The 21089-nt window shown below is 38.5% G+C and overlaps 1 protein-coding gene across 1 annotated transcript in view; it reads left to right on the top strand.

Moving 5' to 3' along the window:
- MAST4 (microtubule associated serine/threonine kinase family member 4) overlaps positions 1-21089 on the top strand; it is a 99087-nt gene that overhangs the window by 13100 nt on the left and 64898 nt on the right. Inside the window, exons 2-5 of the mRNA XM_067316435.1 lie at positions 4354-4475; positions 5150-5238; positions 15658-15727; positions 19634-19712. Of these exons, the coding sequence (XP_067172536.1) occupies positions 4354-4475; positions 5150-5238; positions 15658-15727; positions 19634-19712 (360 nt within the window). The remainder of the gene's footprint in view (positions 1-4353; positions 4476-5149; positions 5239-15657; positions 15728-19633; positions 19713-21089) is intronic.

Raw genomic sequence — 21089 nt, 5'->3', positions numbered from 1 at the left:
TCTCCATGAAGATAATAAATAACTGTGGAGTCATAGGTTACCTAGCTTCATAACAAGTTAAATATAACTGAAATATAACTTAAATTTAACTTTCCTGTATAAACAAAGTGGCGACATCTCATGTCTTGCTAGGGATAGCATGTTTCTCCTGAGGTAGCTTTCAGCTATGCAATTTTAACACTCCAGAAATTGTAACCATCTTTTCTATCCCTAGAGCCTTTACTGTAGTGCTGGTCTTGCGTTATTAGTCTGTCTTGTGTCTACATGGTCAGGCTTTGCATTCTGGATACTGCAGTGGCTTATTTTCTCTACACTTACATTAACAAATACAAGATTTTGTTTGCAATCTTCCTTAAAATAGGAGGGGTTCCCTTTTAATCTTTACCTTCTGCTAGGTCAATACATCACACTGATAACAAAATTAAGAAGCTGTGTGGCAAAATAGTGCTGTGCTCAGCATATCCTGTGAAAGGTGGAGAACTGTCATAATAGCTTACAGCCCAAATCCATCTTCATTACAAGTGTAAATATTAATAATTAAGGATGTTGAAATGAAATCATTATAAATGATTAAAACAGATGCCAGATTTCCTATGAAATGGCAAGTGGTAACCTCTGTCAATATATCGTTCTTTCTCTATGTTTTTTTTTTTCTTTTTTAAGCAATTAACCTTTCCTGCCAGTAATTTGCTCACATATTAGCACTTCTTCTGAGGAAGAAACTTGCATGCTAGTGCATACCTCTCACTGCTATTGCTGTTTCTTGATTACACTATTAGGAAACCTGCATTAGTATGGTCTGTCCTGAGCATATGACTAAAAGAACTAGACTTCTGATGCAACTTTTTATTCTGTTTAGCATTTCTGAGAGCTTGTGGAGGGTAGCTCTTTTTTAATGGCCATACTAGTATTTTTGTCTTGTGCTTTGATATATCAGTTCCCATCATCTCTGTCTAAATGGCTTTTGCCCTTTATTGGAAGAATTGTGGCTATTTAAGCAGCAGCGTAATTAAGTTTCATGTGACTGAAACGCATCTTTCGGCAGCTGTAGTTCACCCTTGCTTTATGAGATTAGCATGGCTCAGTACAAAGCACTTTTTATGTAGCCTCCTCTGTTATATCATGCAATACTTCTCATGGGAAGTGCTGCTCATCTGTTAGGCTTTCAGGAAGAGTGACCGAGCGAGAGGTTTGAATGCTGGTGCCGGGGTGGGGAGGAGTGAGGAATTCCCCACCGGTGAGACGCCGTGAGAAGGGAGCTGGAGAGTTGGGGCAGGGAGGTGTGGAGTGCGTGGGCAGGAGCGGTGGTGACGGCGAGAACAGGAGGTGAGGCAGAACCAGGCTGTGAAGGATTTGAAACCCAAACAGAAAACTGATTTGGATTCTAAGATCAGGACCAGTGACTGTAATGTGGGTAACGTGCCGATATGATGTAATGTAAACTACAGCAATACTTCCAGATAGGTAGAGGTTCAAGACTGCCACTTTGTAAGTTATAGGCCACAGACCAAAGTCCAGAGAGCATTTTCCTGGGAAATGAAAGGGGACAAAGGGCAAAAAATTAAAGTTTATATTCTGTTAAAGTTTTGTTATGTTTAATTAGCGTTGTTGAATATGACTGAGAAATGTTTTACATTATTTGGGCCTCTCCCACTCCATTCTTCTTCTTGGAAAAAGATTTTTTTCTTTTTCCTTTTTTCACTGCTCTAAACCCGGTGTCATATCAGCTGCCTGGCTTGCTGGTCTCTTCTCTGTGATGTGCAACCTGATCAGGACCTGAAATCCAAGGCTTAGAGAATTGCATTTTGAGGGTGTAGTTCTCCATGGTTTACCGAGGTTTATGTTTCCCAGTGTTACAATCCCTGCAGATTGCTCCTGCGCTGCTCTACCTTTGCTGCAGACAAAGAGGCTTTCTTTCAGGGCTGCCTCTTATCCGGTGGTTTATCATGTCGGATTTGGATGGGAGAACAATAGTTGTTCTGTGGAGACAGTAGAAGGGAAAAAGGTGCTTGATGTCTACAGAGATGTGGGATAAATGATTTTGTCCACAGAAGGACTTGAACTTTTGAGATTCTTTTGTGTTCTGAAGACGGGTGTTTCAAGACTAAATACGGTTCAGTTAGCAACCCTTTGCTACCTCCTTAGTGGGACCCTGCTTCCCATCTATGGTGTTCTGGCAGCTTAGATCATCTGTCAAGGTTCCCTGAAGATTTTTTTACCCATAAAGAGCCTCTTCTATAACAGCATTAATCTGGGGGAAGAGGTGTGTTTCATCGATGATGCAGGATGGATAAAATCATTTCAGAATTTTCATGAAATAGAATTAAAAAAAAAAAGTTACAGCAAGAGCTGTAGGATGAAATTACCCTTTCATGCAGTGATTTGCATCTTACCTTACTAGTAAGACAGAGGATATTTTGTATTTTTATTCTTTTAATCTCTTAATAGAACACTTCTCTGGAGTATGGTGACAAATTCTTTATATAGCTGCAGCCATATCTGAAAAAATAGCAAAATTTTTTTGAAATGACAGTTGGGAAAACCTGTGGTTCTCTCTCTCCCCCCCCCCCAAAAAAAAAAAATTATGTAAGATATTGATGTGGAAGATGATGCCATCGTAGTCCTAAGAAATAATTCTTAAAAGTACAAAAAAAAAGATGGTTTGAATTTAAAACCTTTGATAATGATCTGTGAAAGGTATTGCACTAACTTCATCTGAAGAATATGAAGTTTGAATTTTAATACAAAAGTGAATATAAGGCAATCATTTATATAGGAAATTCTGGCAAGAGTGGTAAAACTCTCAATTTCTGAATTTAAGAGTAATTGATATTGAGAGACATGTATCTGGAATCATTTTTGTAACAGAACCAATGCAGTGTCTGCTGGGTCTAGAATTTGAAAGTAAAGAAATGTATGTTTAGTTAAAAAAGGAGAATTGTCCACTATCTTTGAAATTTCTTTTGCTAGGAAAAGATAACGCATTAGATTCTTAAAACGTATGCTGTCCTTGTGACAGGAAATGAGAAGATCCTTCAGATCCCTAGTTTTGTCCATTCAGAGCTCTTTAATGCCACACGGCGGGGTCACATGACACCAGGCTGCAGCGCAGAAGCTGTAGTGAGGTCATCAGGTCGTCATGGATAGATGCAATCTGCCATGTTCTTTAGCGAAAGTCTAACGAATACCAAGAATGTCTGTTGGATTCAGTTTTGGACTGGAGAACAGCAAATGAACAGTTATTCAAGTTTTAGCAGATAAAGTGAGGCTTGTTACAGCATGAGATGAGAAAAGTTTCCAAGAATGTAGGACATTGCATGAAGCCAAAAGGAAGAATTTGGACCATTCCTAGAATGTAACGGAACAACTCAATATGACTCCTCAGCTGCACAATATTTGGAGATGGGATAAAGCAATATGGTTTTGAAATTTCAGTCTTATGAAATGTGGAATATTTGCTCAATGTATATCATTTAAGAAGTAGATTAAATGCTGAGTACATTAAAAATACTTCTACTTAGCTCAGTTTAACCTAGACAGATTCCTAAAAACATAAATTATATATATATATATGTTTCACGTTTACAAAATTTTCCCAGTTTAGCTTACAAATTACAATGAATCTCCTATTTTAAATAAGTTTTGTTTGGCTTTTCCTTCCCCTGTGCTTCAAATGTGAATCTTCTGATTGTATCTTGCTTTCTTTTGTTACACAGATTTGTAGTAATGATGAATGTATACTTATGAGTTAACTTATTGTTTAATTGATTATAATAGTAAGCGATACAGCAGATCATTATATAATTCATTCAAATGAACCTGCATTAACTCAGTAAACAGTTGGGAATGGTACACTTGCTGCTTGGCAAAAGATTTTTGAAAGGGACTCTGGTCTTGGACCTTTTTTGCAGTATAATTGCAAATATCTTTTATGCTGCTTTAATATTCCAAAGGTACTTTTGCGGTTCTCCTCCTCCCTGATTCCTTGTTTTCAGTAATACTTCAGTGTACTTTAGAATCTGTTTTATTTAATCTGTTTTTTCTGTTAAACTCCATCTATCCTTTTGCATTTTATTCAACTCATACAGTATCAAGACTGATCAGTTTTGCTTACTGGCTATTATATAGGGACTTTATGTTACAAAGTTGGTCTTCAGTGACCATTCAAATATGATGCGAATTGGCTTCTGTTGGAACGTACTCTATTAATGAAAAATTTTTTGATGTGGATTTTTCCCCTTTTAGTGATTTTGAGTTTTTCTGAAGCTTTGCAGAAAATTTTTGATTGCAGTCCTATAAACATTTACATGTGCACTGAAGTTTATGTGCAGTTATAATCTCTTTGACTTCAAGATCCTTTTTAACTTGTGCATGAATGTTTGCAACATTGTGGGGGTTGTGTTTGTGAGAATATTGGTTATAATTGACAGAGGAAAGAAAAACATTTCTGCCAACAAATACTTTAAAATGGTAAGGTAAGGTATATTTAAGAAAAATGTCTCTTTCCCAAATTTAGTAGTTGTGTTAATTTACTATTTATGTTGCCTAATGATCTTGTGATATGGGAAATTAGTGGCTTTGCAGTGAAAAATGTATAAAAAATATATATTCATTTTCTTAGGTATCATCTGTTCCATTGACAAAGGCACAGATATGAAATTTATCTCAATAATTAGATTTACAATTATTGTGTAATTCTCAGGTTGATAAATCATTGCTTTTCATGGCATGTGATTTGGAGCCGCAGTTCATGTAACACAAATAGGTTTAGTCATTGAGTGGTGATTCTGAACTGAGACTTTTTCAGATTATGCTTGTATATTTTTATATATTATAAAAAGGAAGTGCATGGCAGAGAAACAAGCTGTGTACTCTACAGGAGTATGCTAATCTTTGCACAGAGCAGTAAATGTGCAAACCTGAAAATTATCTATGGTGTGTTTTCTGTGGAAACTGCTGTCTTTTGCCATTATCCAATATGATTCTGGGCTTCTTGGACTCATGCCAGTCCTAAAACAATAGCCCTGTTTTTTAAAAGGAGACTGGGAAGTGAAGGAACAAAGTAGCCAAAAGTAAGAAAATTCCATATGCAGTATATGCGGTATTTCTGATGCTAATGTTGTCTTTTTCCTTATCTTTTTGCCCACAGTTGTAGAACAAGCAACAGGAAGAGTTTGATGGGCAGTGGCCAGTCTCCAGCTCTGCCTCGACCTCACTCACCTCTCTCAGCTCATGCAGGTGATTCATTTTGATCTATCCTACAGCCAGTATTATTAAATGTTTAAAATCTCTATATGAGGAGAAGGAAATAGCCAAATTCTCTACTACACTACTTCTATTTCCATTGTTTGTAATAGCAAGACTGTGCATATCATTGCTGTGTAAAGTCCAAATCTCTGGTCAGTTTAAATCCATAAACCCTAGGTTATAGTGAGAAGCAGTCTAGAAGTATCTAACAGATCACGGCTGTTTTTCCCCCTTGCATTCTGACAGCTTCTCCCCCCCCCCCCCCCCCGCCCAATTTCAGTTCCTTCACTGGGCCCAGTAAAATTTGAAAAGTATATAGAATAGTTTGTGGTAGCATGGTAAAGGTAGCAAGGCCAGTGAACAGGGCATTACATTCTATTCCTAATGCTGTTGCTCCCTAGGATGTTTGATGTTAGGCAAGTTGCTGGAAACTTCTGTGCTTTGATTTCCACAACAATAAATTGTTGATCATTTTGTTTCATTTGTAAAGCATTTTGAGATTGAATGGATGTCCCAGAATAAGTTATTTTATTGATATGATTGTTTATGTTCATTTTGAAAAGGAACATTTTTTAGTGTATCAAAACACATTTCATCAAAGATTTTTCTCTTATGTTTTCTGGACATTGGCTGTAATTACATGCCAGAATTAAAGCCCTGCATCAATACATGTGTAGGCAATGACACTGAATACACTGCTGCTCTCAGATACTGCTTTCAGATAGATGGTAAAAGAGAAGGTGCAGAATTTCAGCTGAAATTTTCAAGAGGTTGATGAGTTTAGTAAGGTGTCTGCAGTTTTCTTGTGGAAGCAATATTATAAGAGAAGAGTGGTGGTTCTCCCTGAGCAGCAGGTTATCACAGAGTCAGGAACTCAGAAGAGATCATGAAGATTAGTGAAGAGTTCAGCATTATTATTTATTTATTTATTAGAAAAAAAAACCCTGTGGTGGAGATTATTTAAAACTAAAAAATAAAATGTTGAAATGTTTGGCTTAGATAAGCTCTCCACAGCAGTCTTCAGAAGTCTTGTGTGAGCAACACATATGACCTGTGGGCCTGAATATAAGTTGTGAACTTGAGAGAGGCCAAAGAATTCCTGTTTGGCAGGGACTTGGGTGCCTTCAGCAGGTTGCTTCATCTTTTTGAGTCAGTTCCTCAAACCATAAAAGGGCAGTAATAATGCTGGTGTCATAAAGATGTTGACAAGCTGCTTCGAAGGTGGAAAAAGGAAGGCTAGTATAAGGATTAAGACAGGTCAAGTGTAGCTATTCTTTTCCTTAAACTGAGCAGCACGTGCTGTGTGTTCAAAAACGTTGTTGAAGCTTGGCAACTTCTGCAGTTACCCGGGCTACGCTAGATTCTCTGATGTTGATATGTTCTCCCAAGATATGCATGCCAAACACTCCAGCGGTGCTGGAAGTTCTGGTGCTGAGGATTTGCATGTATACATCTCTGTTATTAGTTTTCCCCTACATATAGTTATTTACAGTAAATACTCCCATGAATGTTGGCTCCTAACTTAGCTGGCTAATGTGCCTAGACTAGACTCCCAAAGGCGCAGTTTGAAGTTAGAGCAAGCCCACAATCGCCCTTGAAAGGGTTTCTTATTTCTCCAGTGATTGATTAGATACTGTCTAGAGTTGATTTGCTGGCCAAGATAAATTCCTAAAATTTGGGCAGTGTGAATGTGATCCTAATTAAAACAAAGATGCAGATGTTTTGGTTAAAAGCACAGAGAAGCTACATTAGTGCAAATTTTCATCTTCTACATCTACAGTAGGAGTTGAGTGCTGAGTGTTTAATGCACGTAAATCCTTGGTAACCTACGTCTTAAGAGAGAGTGTGGATTTTTAGCCATGATGCCAGAGCCACCAGGTCTTACCTACACTGGCACTCAGCTCTGCTTCCTGCTCTCCCTTGCAGCTAAGTGCAGCAGAGAGAGACCTGGCAAGGGGCAGCACATTCTATATAGACTGCTGGATTTATTCCTTCTGGCATTCCTTGGCTGGGAGGGATAACTCCAAGTCAGAGAGGCTTCCTTGATTCCACTGAGTGAACCTGGTATATCTGCTGTCCAGCTGGATCATTTTAATGTCTGTTTTTGACTACCTCTGCAGAGTTGCTGTGATCAAGAAGATTCTACTGGAAAAGTTCCCTAAATCAGAACGCTATTTTTTTGCACCCTGCACTGGTCAGTCTCTAAAAGCTTCTTTGCTGTAAACAAAGGCACACATTGACTTGGCTAATTTACCCTTACATGTCCCTCATTTTTCAGTCCTTCTACCAAGAGCATGGACTATATGCTCCAAGTCTCAGAGGAACTAGGGATTTTCCCTTTAACTTCTTCACATCTTTCTTATTAGTGGTTGCGGTTAGAGGAAGAAAAAAACAAGAGAAGGGAAAAAAACCAAAATAGTTTCCAATCCTAGAGGAAGACGGGCAAGCTAAAGACACAGCAAAAGATCAGTGCTGATATTCACTGGAAACAGGTTTATTCATTAAGCTGTCCTCAGTTGAAGTGTGATAATTGCATACATATTTGGGAAATCTGTCCTAGTGATACTATGCGGAGTACAGGGGACGTTGGAGAGATCCTGCTCCATAAAAGATTTTTCTACTTTGTTGTCAGAGCTCAGTTTTGTGCCAGAAATCTTGCTAGGCTAGTGCAGCTATCCCTGGAGAGAGCCTGCCATTCTCTTGCTGCAAATACAAAAGGTTCCATTAGATGCACTCATTTAACTAGGTTTACTAGGTTCTTGGCTTGATGTTTGTCCCATCTTGGCCTCTACTGCAGGTCCTTATCCCTTTATTTTAGACTAGTTTAATTGAATGAAATCAAGGTAGTCTGTCAGACTCTCCAAAATCCACCTGGGATCAATTCTATTAATTATCTTCTTGAGAGCTCTTCGGTGTTGTCCTGTGCCTTTCTTGCATAGTCTAACAAAATTGTTTCCATTGGTTGAGAATTCAGTGCCTCACAGCTATCTGAACACTCAGTATTTTCATCCCTTGTGAGGACACCCTTTGATCCATTGACAGCCTGTTCCCTTTTACATCAATGCATTGCCCTTGTTGGGAGAAAAGGCAAGATCTAGGCCTTACTGCATCATCTTTGCCTACATCCCATCCCTGACCTGAGTTTCATGTGGACCATAAGTTTAAGCTGCCTGCTTTTTTTCCCCAAGACCTCACATATCTAAAGGCAAAGGAAATGCTACACGCACCCTCTGTGTCAACGGAAGCAAGGTGTGTGAAGGCATGTTATGAATCTGAGAAGGTGGACCTCTATTAGTCAGAGCACACTGCATCAGCACTCATGCCAATATTTGTGGCTTTACTCAAGAATGTTTTCATCTTTGATATCTACAGAGTAATCATTTAGAGGTCTGATTGCATCTTTGGAAATAATGTGCCATTACTTCAGACCTGCTGAAGAATTAATCAGCTTGCTCCTAGGTAATCATAACAATGTGGATTGTGACTGGAATTGTCCAAAACTGAGATTAGATGTGAGCCGTATGGCTCAACTGTAGAAGAGGAGCTTGCTTGAGCATAATCAGAATTCTTCGAAGTGCATGTTCCAGATGTGCATTTGACACCCACACTCTTCCTTGTAGTCTTGTTTTTCTCACAGGTTGAGATGGACTTGAAGGCATAGTGTGACCTCTAGTTTAAATAGAGAGGAAATGTTTGAGGAGGACCAGTGGCCCAAATTTAGGACGGTCCTAATTGCCCCATATGAAAAAGACATGTAGAGTTCTCAGTGAACTTTATTACTGATGAGTTGCTTTTTTTCAGGAGCTCCTAAGAAATGCTTGTCAGTGCTAAAGAATTCCTTTGTGTTGAGCTCTTTTGGTTTAGTTCCAGTTTGTGTGCGTCCCCCTGGCTTCCCCTCTCCCCAGTTTTTGTTATTTGCTCTGAACATGGTGCAAGATTGCTCCCATGAAGGAATTTGTTTTTAATCTTTACAGATGCTAGCTGAATTAGACAAACACTGAATTTTTAAGATAGGTATAAAGAAGTTTTTTTTAATTGATAGCCTTAATGTCTCAGCCATTCTCGCATTCATGTGGTAGAATGGGGAGAGAGCAAGTGAGAGAGCACCACACTGGTGAAGCAAATACATTATGCAGGATTCAAGCAGTGCATGAGTAGCAAGAGTGAAAGGAGAGATGGATTCATTTGTGAGCAACAGGAGACAGTGAAGGCTCTTCATGGGCTATAACAAAAAGTTAGCAAATCAGTAAGTCATCCAAAGCTTGAGGGATCACAAAGAGGTTTAAGGGGCCTGAGTCTGAGGGTTAAAAAAGGGAAAGACAAAAGATAATGTATGCAGCAAGTATATCTCTGTCACATGCATTAAGTACTAATACAATACATTTAATAATGCCCTTTTCATTAGTATAGGACTTGAAACTAGCTACAGAGATAATTCATGTTGGTGGAAGGGCAGCTTTTAGTTTGCATCCAGTGTCTCCCACTATGCCTTACACATATCTGTAAAGGTCATTAAAAACTTCAAGAATAATCTCTGCTTTTAAAATCTTTCTTTCTTACAAGACAGAGAACAAGTATATACCAGTGTCACTTCTTTGGTTTCAAACCTTTATTGTTATTAATAACTGTCTTGAATTAGTTTGAACATCCTTAGCCTTCAGTATCTGGGCTGGCAGCTGTTAAACCTACTGAAAGTTTTTTCAGGAGCTGTGGATACATTCAGAATTGTGGGAGGTGAAGGGTTGCAGCATCAGCCTGGACAGCGTCTGGTGCCGTGGCCGATAATGGGCTCATCCAGCTGAACGCCTGCTGCTGCGTCAGCAGGTCTTGTGCACCACCCAGCCTGCAAAGTGAATGATTATAATCTCAGCAAGTCAGGGCACTCAGGTGTCCCCACCTCTGCAGTCACTGGAGCTTGTTCCTGTGGGTGATAGTAACCTTAATGATTAATAGCCACATGTGGTGCTACTTAGTTGTAGCTGCTGTAGGAACAAGATTTAGCTGTTAGGAAAAATGCTGTAAATCTTATTTGTCTGTATCTTAGTAAAATGTTTTGTGTGTACCATATGGTGCCGCTAAGACAGGTACTAGGACAAGAATTGCAAGATAAGTAATATATCAGTTAAAGGGAAGAGGACAGAAGTTGGTGCTAAAAAGAAAAATACAAAGTGGGAGGGGAGGTTATCAGTAGGGTCCTCAGGTTTTGCTTTTGTGTCCAAACCTGTTCAGTCTTTTCATAAGTGACATTGACATAAAATTGCAGTAGGTGATTCAAGTTGGAAGGCATCCAGTATGGAGCAGCATTGGAAATCTGGGTTGAGGTGACTGAATGATCTCAAGTATTGGATTAAAAAAGTATGAAATTGCATAGCGACATGCAAAATTTTGTACTGGGGGCCAGTAACAAAGATGTCTACTGTCAGCTCTGGACTCATCCATTAGAAGGTATTTAGGGAAGGATCTGAGTGCATTTTTGGATCAAATGATGTTTGCAAGGACTAATATTGTATAGCCGTGAAAATCAAATCCTCTCTTCCCATGAGGGAAGCCATTTTCAGTTGAGTCTGGGAGGATTTCATGCCACTGAATAATGTCCTGGTTTTCCTCTGGGGTACTGCATACTACTTTGGTTATACATGTCCAGGTGGGATCACATGAGAAGAAAGGCTAATGGTATAGAGTGTGAGAGCTTTTCATATAAGACTAAAAGACTGAGACTTGTTTGGCCTAACAAAAGGAAGACTGAAAAGCTTGTACTGTCATCTAAATCAACCAGAGATATTTTCTGCAGGGAGTGGAAAGACAAATACGTGCTGGCCATATATACTTTTAAAAAAAAATGGAAGATTCTAACTAGCAGAATGTGAGGATTCCTGAAGGATCTTCCAGTAAGTATGGCAGTGGCAAGCAACCTGTTCCTGTTCCAACCTCTTGGAGTCAGTAAATTTATGACTGGGATTACATGATGTATTTGCTTAAAGCAAAATTTTATGGTCAGGGAAGTCTTACCTCCAATCAGTAATCCTCTTTTTAAATATGTTCCTAACTTTTACTTTGAGGGTAGGCTTTTCTGTTAGTGTTAAAAATTGTTCTGTAGTAAAGCTGCTCTCTTCATGCCTGTGCTAGAGGAACAGTCAAAAATTGTACATTTTTCATGGTGAAATACAGGAGTGCTAAAAGCCAAAGGTAAGAACGTAGGGCTCTGAATCTGTTTTTAAAAGAAAACTGATGTTTAAAGAAAAGAAAATAATACAGTATTTCAACTCTTCTGACTGCTGTTGCATGTAGAATAATAAACTGTTTTGCTGAAATCAGACTTTTTATTCAGTCTTGCTCTTGAACAGAGTGAAACTAGTCTACCAGTTTCAGAGGACCTGGTGTTATTTAGGGAATAATTTAGGGAGGAAAGAATAAGTAGCAAGTTACGTCCGGATTCAGCTGACTTTTAAATAATATTATATCAAAATATAATATTGCCAGTTTTTTTTAATCAGAACCTGATTATCATGATATCAGAACATGATAATCAGAACATGCAAAGATGCCACTGTTCCTGATATGCCCATTCCCTGTGTTTTTAAGTGTGTAGTTTGTATGGTGTCCTCTTTTTGTTGTCCCTGCTGTGTGCTCGTACATTGAACTTTGGTAATTGTGCCATGTCTTTTAAGGGGAAATTTCAGATTTCCTCTGGACATAGGTTGGAATGTTAATTCCAGTTCGGAGAAATGAGAATAACATAGACATGGACGCAGAATTCTGTTGAAGGTCTCCTACCCCTTCATGTCTAGCTAATATTAATGTCTCCTAGAAGCAGGGGCTACTGAGCATGCCAGGAGATTTCAGTGACATCCAGGATGGGAGTAAGAGATCTCCTTGAAGCAAGCCAGCTGCTAACCATAACAAAGTTACTTAGCAAAAAGTCTGTGTAGAGAAAGCCTGGCAAACAGATTTAAAGAGCTTGCAAACGTTCCCTGCTCTAACTGGGGAAAGTCATTTGCTGGTGTGAAGCATAATTAATCCAGCTTTAGAAATAGCTTGAGCTCCTCACCTCTGAGCAGATCTCAGTGGAAAGCACCTGCGGAAGTATTCGAAATGATCCTGTTGCCCAGCTGTGCGTTCTGCTGACTTGCCCAGTTTGTTACAGTTTGAAAGTCAGACCTGTAACTGTTGATGGTTTCTTGTGTATTGTTCACTTCACAGCATGGGTTCACCACTAGATAAACTGACACAGAAGAATGTATGTCCTGTGGAGATATTGTATTGCTATGGTGTTGATGTACTGTGATTCACTTAAAAAGACCATCCAATAATGACACCTAGACTTCAAACTGGAGCTGACTTTGATCCATCAGGAGTTTGGGATAGCAATTATCATTAATGTCTTATTCCCTTGGTACTATCAGAAAGTCTTTGCATCAGAAACTCTTTATTTTGTAAGTAGACAGCCATTAAAATGCATTAATAGTAAAAGTAACAGTGAAAGTAACATGCCTTTTTAAAAGGTTTAATACATTTTCCCTCTGTGGCAAAGATACAGGACTTCTTGAAGCTAATTACAAAACAGTCACACAATTTAATTAATCTGGGTATAGTTTCCTCAACAATAGCTGCCTGCAAAATGAGGCACCCCTTGTGTTTTTATTAGGTAAAGTATTGTTCTGGTGCGTTGATTGCCTGTTCACTATGTTACTTTTCCCGGAGGATGATGGAGTTAATTATGTACCTAATGCCTGACCGCCAGTCAGGTTTACTTTATCAGGTCAGAAACATCAGCAATAATCTCGGCAGCATAGAGATACCCAAGGACTAAAACATACAACAGTCAGAAGATCCCTAAGAACAACAGGATTTGAGTAATAAGCAAGCACTGCACATATGGACAGAGAATTAGCTGGCACTGGTTTTCATTTGAAAGTCTCTCAGGTATTGACTTGCAGATGGGTGGATGAATGCTGTAAAGGATGAAGGTCACGTATGGGACTTTGCTTCTAACATATCTTGCTTTTCTGGAATACCACACCTTAAACCCGTAATAGCAGTAGTTACTTCTCCAGTCATATGGAGTTTGGATTTTTCATTCTCTGTTTCCATGCTTGTCTGAGTTGCTGCTCAGACATGTAGATAAACCCACAGGATTTAAAAATCAGTTATTATACAGCTTTACCATTTTTTTTTACTTTAACAGCTTATTTTCTGTTAAAAACAGTGCTTGAAAACTGATTTTTCCCTTTAACAGGATCTGATGCTCCTCCTGAATAGGAGTTTGCTGCTTCATGTTTTGTCTGTAATGAAGTGATCTTTGTTGCTCATAGTGAAGTAGCTTGCAGCACTGCATCTCATTGAATCCACCATAATAGTTATAAAATTACTGTATTCCTTCACTGCGTTTTTGTTTCCATGTAAAGGTTAAGCATATGTTCTGAATAAGTAACTGATGGGCAGTTAGGCAAGCTGTTGATGTATATTAAATAAGGATATCCATATATAATTTTTAAATAGCTATCAGTAGAAAAGAATTCATAGACAACCCCCCACATGCTGATTTGTCAAGTTACGTCCTATCAAAAGGTGTTTATGTCCCTGGAATTTTTCTTTAAAACTAATTCTCTGCTCTTCTGCCAGAGCTTAAGGTAGTCTTTTGGTCTTTTTTTCCCCCTTTTATCTAAATCCATGACATATTCCCAATTACAGCTCATTCTTTCTAGGGCAGTATAGCTAGAGTTTGTGACCATGTTTTATCTGCACGGTGTTACAATTTTTTAGCTTATCTTTATTAAATAAGGTCAGGTAGAAGCAAAAGAAATCTAGTTAGCCGTTAAATTAAATGAACTTTTGCTCTCGGTAATGTGGTGTTTGCAGTTCATGCAGGACAAGAATAAATTGCGTTGGTCCCCAAATAAAGATTGAAATCTGTGCCACATGTGCGGCTTTGGATCCCCCCCCCCCCCCCCCATTGCAAAATCCCCTCAGGGAACAAAAATCCTTGCTGCATTGAAATTATCTAGGCCTCAGAAGTGTATGAAGAGTGATGAAGTAGTGGGTTCTCGGGGTGGGGAAGGGGAGCGGAGGGTTAGCTGAAAGAAGATGATTCAGCTGTGATAGTTAAATGGACAAAAAGGAGTCCGGGGTATTGGCCAGTTAAAGTAGAATCCTTGTCTCCTGGGGCCTTGGGATGAACAGATGCAAAAATGTGATTTCAGCACAGTTTAAAACAAACCAACGCAGTATTTTACATCTGGTTCTGACAAAAAGAAAAAAAAAAAAAAGGTTTCTTCTGTGTTTACTATCTAAATAGCTTCATGATTATACTTTCTTTGGTAAAATTAATGGGGATCTGTTAAGGACATCACTATGATATACACAATGTTAATTTAAAAATTTGAGTAGAAATCAAGGCCGCATGAGGTCTTCAAGGAATCACTCTATTGGACTAGGCTTTTCTTTTCACAAATAGGTAGTAATTTTCTGCTCAAAAATTAGATGTTGATTCTAAATGTGTACATAGAAGGTTTTCTCTCTGTTGCTTAATTGCAGTTGCAGTCTCATTTATGTCCCCCCAAAACAATACATTCCTTTTTTCTTCAATTTGTTGTTATTGCAGTCTGTTCCTTATTTAAGCCAAGACTGGTTTTTAAACATGTGCAATAGCCTATGCTACCTTAAAACAAATGTTTTTAGCTTTTGTTTTTTATACAGATGTCACCTTTATTTCTTCTCCAGATACTGTATTTCCTCTAATTATACCTGCTAATCAGTGGGGGTGGCAGGAGAACCGCTCCCCAGCTGCCACCTTCCCTCACTCGCACTGGCCAATGTGAGGTCCCATGCTCTGATATGAAGAAGTGACAGACCCCGAAGTTCTGCCTGTGCACAGTGTGCAGTCGCTTCTTACTGCTTCGGGAGGAGGGTCACCTTTCTGTGCCTTGGTCTAACAAAGAATGGCAAAAACTTTCATTCTGTGTGTTTTGCCTGTTTATTTGGAGTTCAGAGCTAATAATAATGAAAACCTCACAATATGGCTGTTGTGCAAAATGTTATAGACACTTCATGTAAGGGCTAAATCATGCTAATCATATTCTGGATTTTGTGTCAAATATCTGTGTGATTTTAAAAAACCCCAGTATTCAAAATATTTCTTTCAAGCTAAAATACTGTTTTTGTAAACTTTAATTACTTTGAAAACAGAATTATAAATTTTAGCATCCAATCACTAAAAATCAAATATAAATGAGAATGGTTTGAAATAAGATTCTACTTCAGAATTTTAGTTTCTCAGAGACCTTAAGAAGAGAGATTCAGTAACTGGTTTCTAAGCTGCCTGGAAATGCTAGGATGAGCATGCCTGAATGGTATTTTCTTTTTTTTCTAACATGTATTTATTTGTGTCATCCCCTTCCCCCCCCAAAACAGGAAACAGTCCTCAAGATAGCCCTAGAAACTTCTCTCCCAGTGCCTCAGCCCATTTTTCTTTTGCACGAAGGTAAGAATTTATTTGTAGTAAGTAGCCTGTATTTTACATAGAGGAAATGTTTTTGGACCCAGATATTAAATGATGACTGCCAATATGTAGCTATATCTGTCAAGTCAGTCACTGAGAATGACTTGCTCTAGCTCTGTTACATAAACTCTCTTAAACCTCAGTTGCAACAAAATTGTATCTCCTCATCCATTGAAATTTGGAGAATTTTTAAGCTACATCCAGTGCCTCCCCACCCAAGAGTTTGTGAGGTGCAGAGTCTATGGGATCAGAGCCCCACTGCAGAACAGATGGAGCAGGAATTCCTGAGTTCCGGCCTGGTTTTCCTGGCAGCAGCTCTGTTGTCACCACAAATTAACATCTGACCTTGACCTGCTTCACTATCTCTGCAGTTGAGACAGTCATCTCTGTTGTAGGAGTGTTGTGAGGATTAATTAATGTTGGTAGAATTTTTGAAGATAGAAAATGAATTTGAAGTGATATATGAAGTAAATTATTATTTTTAAATGAACCATAACCCAAGTTGATAGCATGTCATGGGAGACTGCCTAGTCGTGCCAGTGTGTTTCCATGTCACTTATCACCTTGTCAGCCTACCTCAAATAATGTGTTCATTAACTGTTAAACCTGGGAGAGTAGGTAGATTTTGTATGTTGACTCAAGAGTCTATATGCAAAAATTGAAATTGGAATGCTGCGACTGTTTTTTGTCTATTGAACAATGCCGGGTATGTAGCTGTTGCAGTCTCAGTTAGACAGCACTCTCTAGTATAGCTTTATTTCCTCTATTTCAGGAGTTTATTAAGTCATACACACAAACTTTCACAAGTAGATGCAAGGAAATGACTTTGTGCTTTTTAAAAGCTGTAAAGGGGAGAAAGATTTACTCATATATTCCTTTTGTTCTTATCTGAATCAAACTCATCTACAATAGTAGGTCATATCAATCTTTCTGAGAGCATAGGATGTCACTTTTTTAAATCTGCAGCTTATAAAAAAAAAAAAGTATTTCTTATGACTCTACTTCACTTTAATAGTATCTATCTGAAAGGAAAGATATATCTTTTTAGATTATGTTTCTTTGTGAACATATTTTTAGAAAGATTCATTAAGCACTGAAATAGCTTATAATGGAGAAAACAGATGTGAAAGACTGTGAACGTTTTTTAGAGATACAGCAGACAGGAAGTAGTTTTCCTGTCCCACCAGTAATCAACAGAAAGTTGAAATCATTATGCTTCTGCAAACCTCAAAATTCAGGAGGAAGAAATGAATTTGTCTATCAGGCTTTCATTTTGACTTTGACCATTTTTAGAGTTTTCTAAGGGCATTGTTGTTAAGTTTAAAATGAAAAATTTTAAATAGTTTTAAATAAAATCTTTCTTTTAAAGGAATGCTAGCACAAGAAGTTTCTGTGATTTCAAACTATTTAACCACCTCTGTGTGGTTCAAGAAATTTCTTTAGACCAGTTTCCTGTGGAAGCTTTTTGGTTTTTGTTTACAGCAAAAATGTTTGATAGCACCAAGTTTAAAACAGTGTTCGTATAAAAATTTTCTTACTGTTTTGGTACATGTGTCATGGTTATCTTCATATAACCTGTAATAGGACGCATGTTAGTAGTAAAAGGGCCTGTGTGTTCATTGCAGCTGTTTTCAAACTTATGAGTTCACTCCTTTTATGTTTTGTAATATTTAATGAAGGTACAAAGGAAGGGAAGGACAGTGTGTGTGTGTATGTGCATGTGATATGGTGTGTTGAAGGAGCAGAGGTGAGGTGATATAAGGTGTATGGACAGTCCTCTTTCATCCACCCATCCCAGAGGAAGGGAGGGACAGAGAAAGGCAATGGTTTGGAGGTGTCCCATGGGAAAGGACTGCTTCTGGGTAGCTGTTTCACGTCCGATGCAGCCCAAGCCAGGCAGCAGCAGAAGGGAGTTGCAGCACTGCATCAGGGAGGTACCTGTCCGTCTGCCGTGATGCCGGCTGCCGTTCCTCAGCTCCCTCTGCCGCAGCACGAGGGTCGGCTTCGCCAGCCCGGCTCTGCCGTGGTGATGCAGGGAGGTAGCTCTGCTTCTGGTAGCAGCCACTTAGGCCTCTTCTGCCAGTACGTAGGAGCCCAGCATTTAGCAGCATGTGAGCTGCCAACAGATCCTGCTTTGCAAAGCTTCTGGCAAGCGGATAGGCCTCTGTAGTGCAGAGGGAAGCACGGTAGGGCAGTCTGGAGGAAAATGCTCAGGCGCTTGCTATCTTTTTATATGTTCTTATGGAGATGTTATTTTCCATCCTTTGCTTCCCAGATACATTCTGTGATATCCCTTTCCCATCTCCCATGGCCCTTGTGATTGGGAATTGCTGTGTTGATGCAGGAACCCTGTTCAATCTAAATCCTTTAATAAGGAAGTATTTTCTGTCTCACAGCTGCAGAATATACAGGTCTTAGCCATGTTTAGATACCTTCCAGATTGTTTTTCTATCAACTGTGAACAAATTTAGCTTGTGCAGCTGAGCCAAAAGGGAGAAAAAACTCTTTTTGAAATTGTTCATTCATCAGGAGGATGCTTATTCATACCTGGGGAAGGAGAGCAAGGAAGGAGAATTAATGAATTAAAAAATAGAGGAGGAGAGCATTTCTTCCAGAGTTCAGTCTTGGGAAAAGTCAGCAGTCCCTCTACCACATGCTCTTTTTATTTTATTTAGCATGGCCCTTTTAATGTGCAACAATGTTAGTTATATACTGTATTATGTCATTGACAAAATTCAGATATAGTTCTTGACTCTTTTCTCAGGCTTTATTTCTTCAAATCCCAGAGACTTGAGTTGTAACATGGATAAATGGGAGTAGGAAGTAAGGCCTTAGAATAGAGAGATGTGGATTTTGTTGTTGTTGTTGTTGTTGTTGTTGTTGTTGTTGTTATCTTGAAGGGTGGGGAAGTTGAACCAAAAAGTTTAGGTTCCTGATTTGGCACTACTTTAATTCTCCTTAACAGAATTATATCTCTTGAGCAAAATCAAACTTGAGATTTGATTTTATATTGACTGTAAAACACAGCTTGATTTCTCCTACCTCTTCTTCCCCACTATCATATTGTATATTACTAAAAACAAATCCTATTTTGTTATTTATATATGTATTATTTTGCTTTTTTTCTTTAACATATTTGATACAATTGTACTCCAGTCATGGGCACCGAAATGACAGGTAAATGTTACCTCCTCAAAAATCCAAACACCAATCCTATAGCTGCTTTTTGATTTGTCTCTGAATATTTAAATTCCGTGTTGTCTGTGTGTAGATCACCTGAAGTTATGAAAAATAGAAATTGTGTTTGGCTATGAATTTTTTTTATCCTGAGAAAGCATGATTTTAGCAGAAAAATAGTTTTTCCTGATCTACATACATCTTTTAACAAGTTAAAGTTCTAACCTAACCATTCCAGTTTTGTGACATTAGCTTGCTTGATGTCACACTGTAGAGAACTACCCTCATATTTCAAGCCGACTGTGGTGGTTATTCTGTGGTTTAGAGCATTGTGGATTGTGCTTGTTCCCAAGTTTTTAATTTGCTTCTCATTAATTTGCATCTAATGGACCAGAGAGTTATGAAGATTCCCGTGTCCATTTTTTCAGTGCATATTTTTGAGAGAAGTTCTATGGATCTGTTCATTTGCTTTCTAGTTGTTTCATCTCATAGACTTTAACTAGAAAAACAAAATGTGCCCTAAAAATCCCAAAGCCTAAGTCATGTTTGCTTAATGTTTGTTTATTGTGATCCCCCGTGAAAGTTTACTCTCTATTAAAAACCCTGTTCATATCATGCTTTTGGAATGCAGTTTTACACAAAAACACTTTCACAGATGTTTCTGTGTAAGGATACTGCAGTGTGCATTTGCTAACTTCAGTTTCACAACAGGACTGATGGTCGCCGCTGGTCTTTGGCTTCCCTCCCTTCTTCTGGCTATGGTACAAATACACCCAGCTCAACTGTTTCCGTAAGTACCTACTTTGCTGTGCAGATATATTTCTGTTATAAGCTGTATCTTCTCAAATACAGCTTGCTTCTTGCAGGAGAAGATAATGCAAGTTTGGTTACTGTTGATAGACTTGGAATCAACTTGGAAAACATAACTTTTACATTCTAGAAGTAGAGAAAAACTTAAGGCAATGTATGCTTTGCTTAGAGATCTTTCTTTCTGGAAGGGATGTAGTATTTAACTGCCCCTTTTTGATCTGTAGATCACTATGAGGGGAGTCATATTGCCTTATTTTTACCATCTAGAAGTCAGGTATCCAGTCTAAGTGAGGCTTCCTTGATAATGAAAGGAAAGAGAAAGCACCCCACAATGTGATTCATCTGTCCTACCTTAGACTCCTGTCTTAAGATGGGATGAATCAGGCACTTGCAGTCTCTCTACTTTTGACAATGGTGAGATGTTAGTGCATAATATTGGATGAGATATTAGCTTTTTGGATGGCTATAATTAGAAGAGGTGAATCCCTTAGGATGCACAATAGGATAAATATAATAGTCTACATTGTTAGTTTTTTGCCTGTTAGATCAGTCACTTTGTCTTAAAACTGATCTCATTTTGGGCTAACCTGCCACCCACCCATGCATGCACCACTGCGTTGTGAAATGCATGATGGCAATTACTTAGTAACTTTGTTACTTAGTAGCTAGGCAGCCAGAGAAGCGTGAATCTGTAGTTTTGCACATCACACACACCTCTGCCGGAGAGGAAGTACTGGGTCATGTTACAGTCTGGAACTAAGCAATCCCTCTTGATAGTCACATCTGAGAGACTGGGGAGATACAGCTGAGAATGAAACCTGCTTCAGAAATGGCAAATAGTGGGCATTTTTGACACTTACTGCATCTCCTACAACAGGGGGCTTCGTCATTGTAGATCCAACTGTGACTCTTCAAAAATTATTAGTTTGGTCTCTTTAGCCTTGTTTTGTACCTATAGGCTTTGATCTTTGACAAAAGTACTGTTTTATGCATGGCACACAATATTATTGGAGACCTTTCATATGATTTCTTTTTCTAAATGCTTCTTTTACAATTTAAGTAAGCCTTTTCTTTCCTTGGGTGTGTTCTGTTATTCTTGTGAAGATGGCGAGTTCCACATCCTGTAGACTGATAAAACTTGACTGTTTTATATTATGAACAACTCTCTTTTTGTCTGCAAAGGTTCCTGGAAAGTTTAGTCAAATCTTTGTCTTGCTGACTTCAAATCGAGTTCGGGGATTTAGTGTATCTTAAGAACCGTTCCTCAGCGACACTGATTTTTGACCTCTACTTTCCTCCTTGTGTAGATCTTGCTTTTGCCAAGCAAATTGCCTGATTTCACATTAATTCCCTAACT

This window comes from Apteryx mantelli, chromosome Z, assembly GCF_036417845.1.
Source record: "Apteryx mantelli isolate bAptMan1 chromosome Z, bAptMan1.hap1, whole genome shotgun sequence".
Classification (NCBI taxonomy): domain Eukaryota; kingdom Metazoa; phylum Chordata; class Aves; order Apterygiformes; family Apterygidae; genus Apteryx; species Apteryx mantelli.
This window is presented reverse-complemented; position numbering and strand designations above follow the sequence as displayed.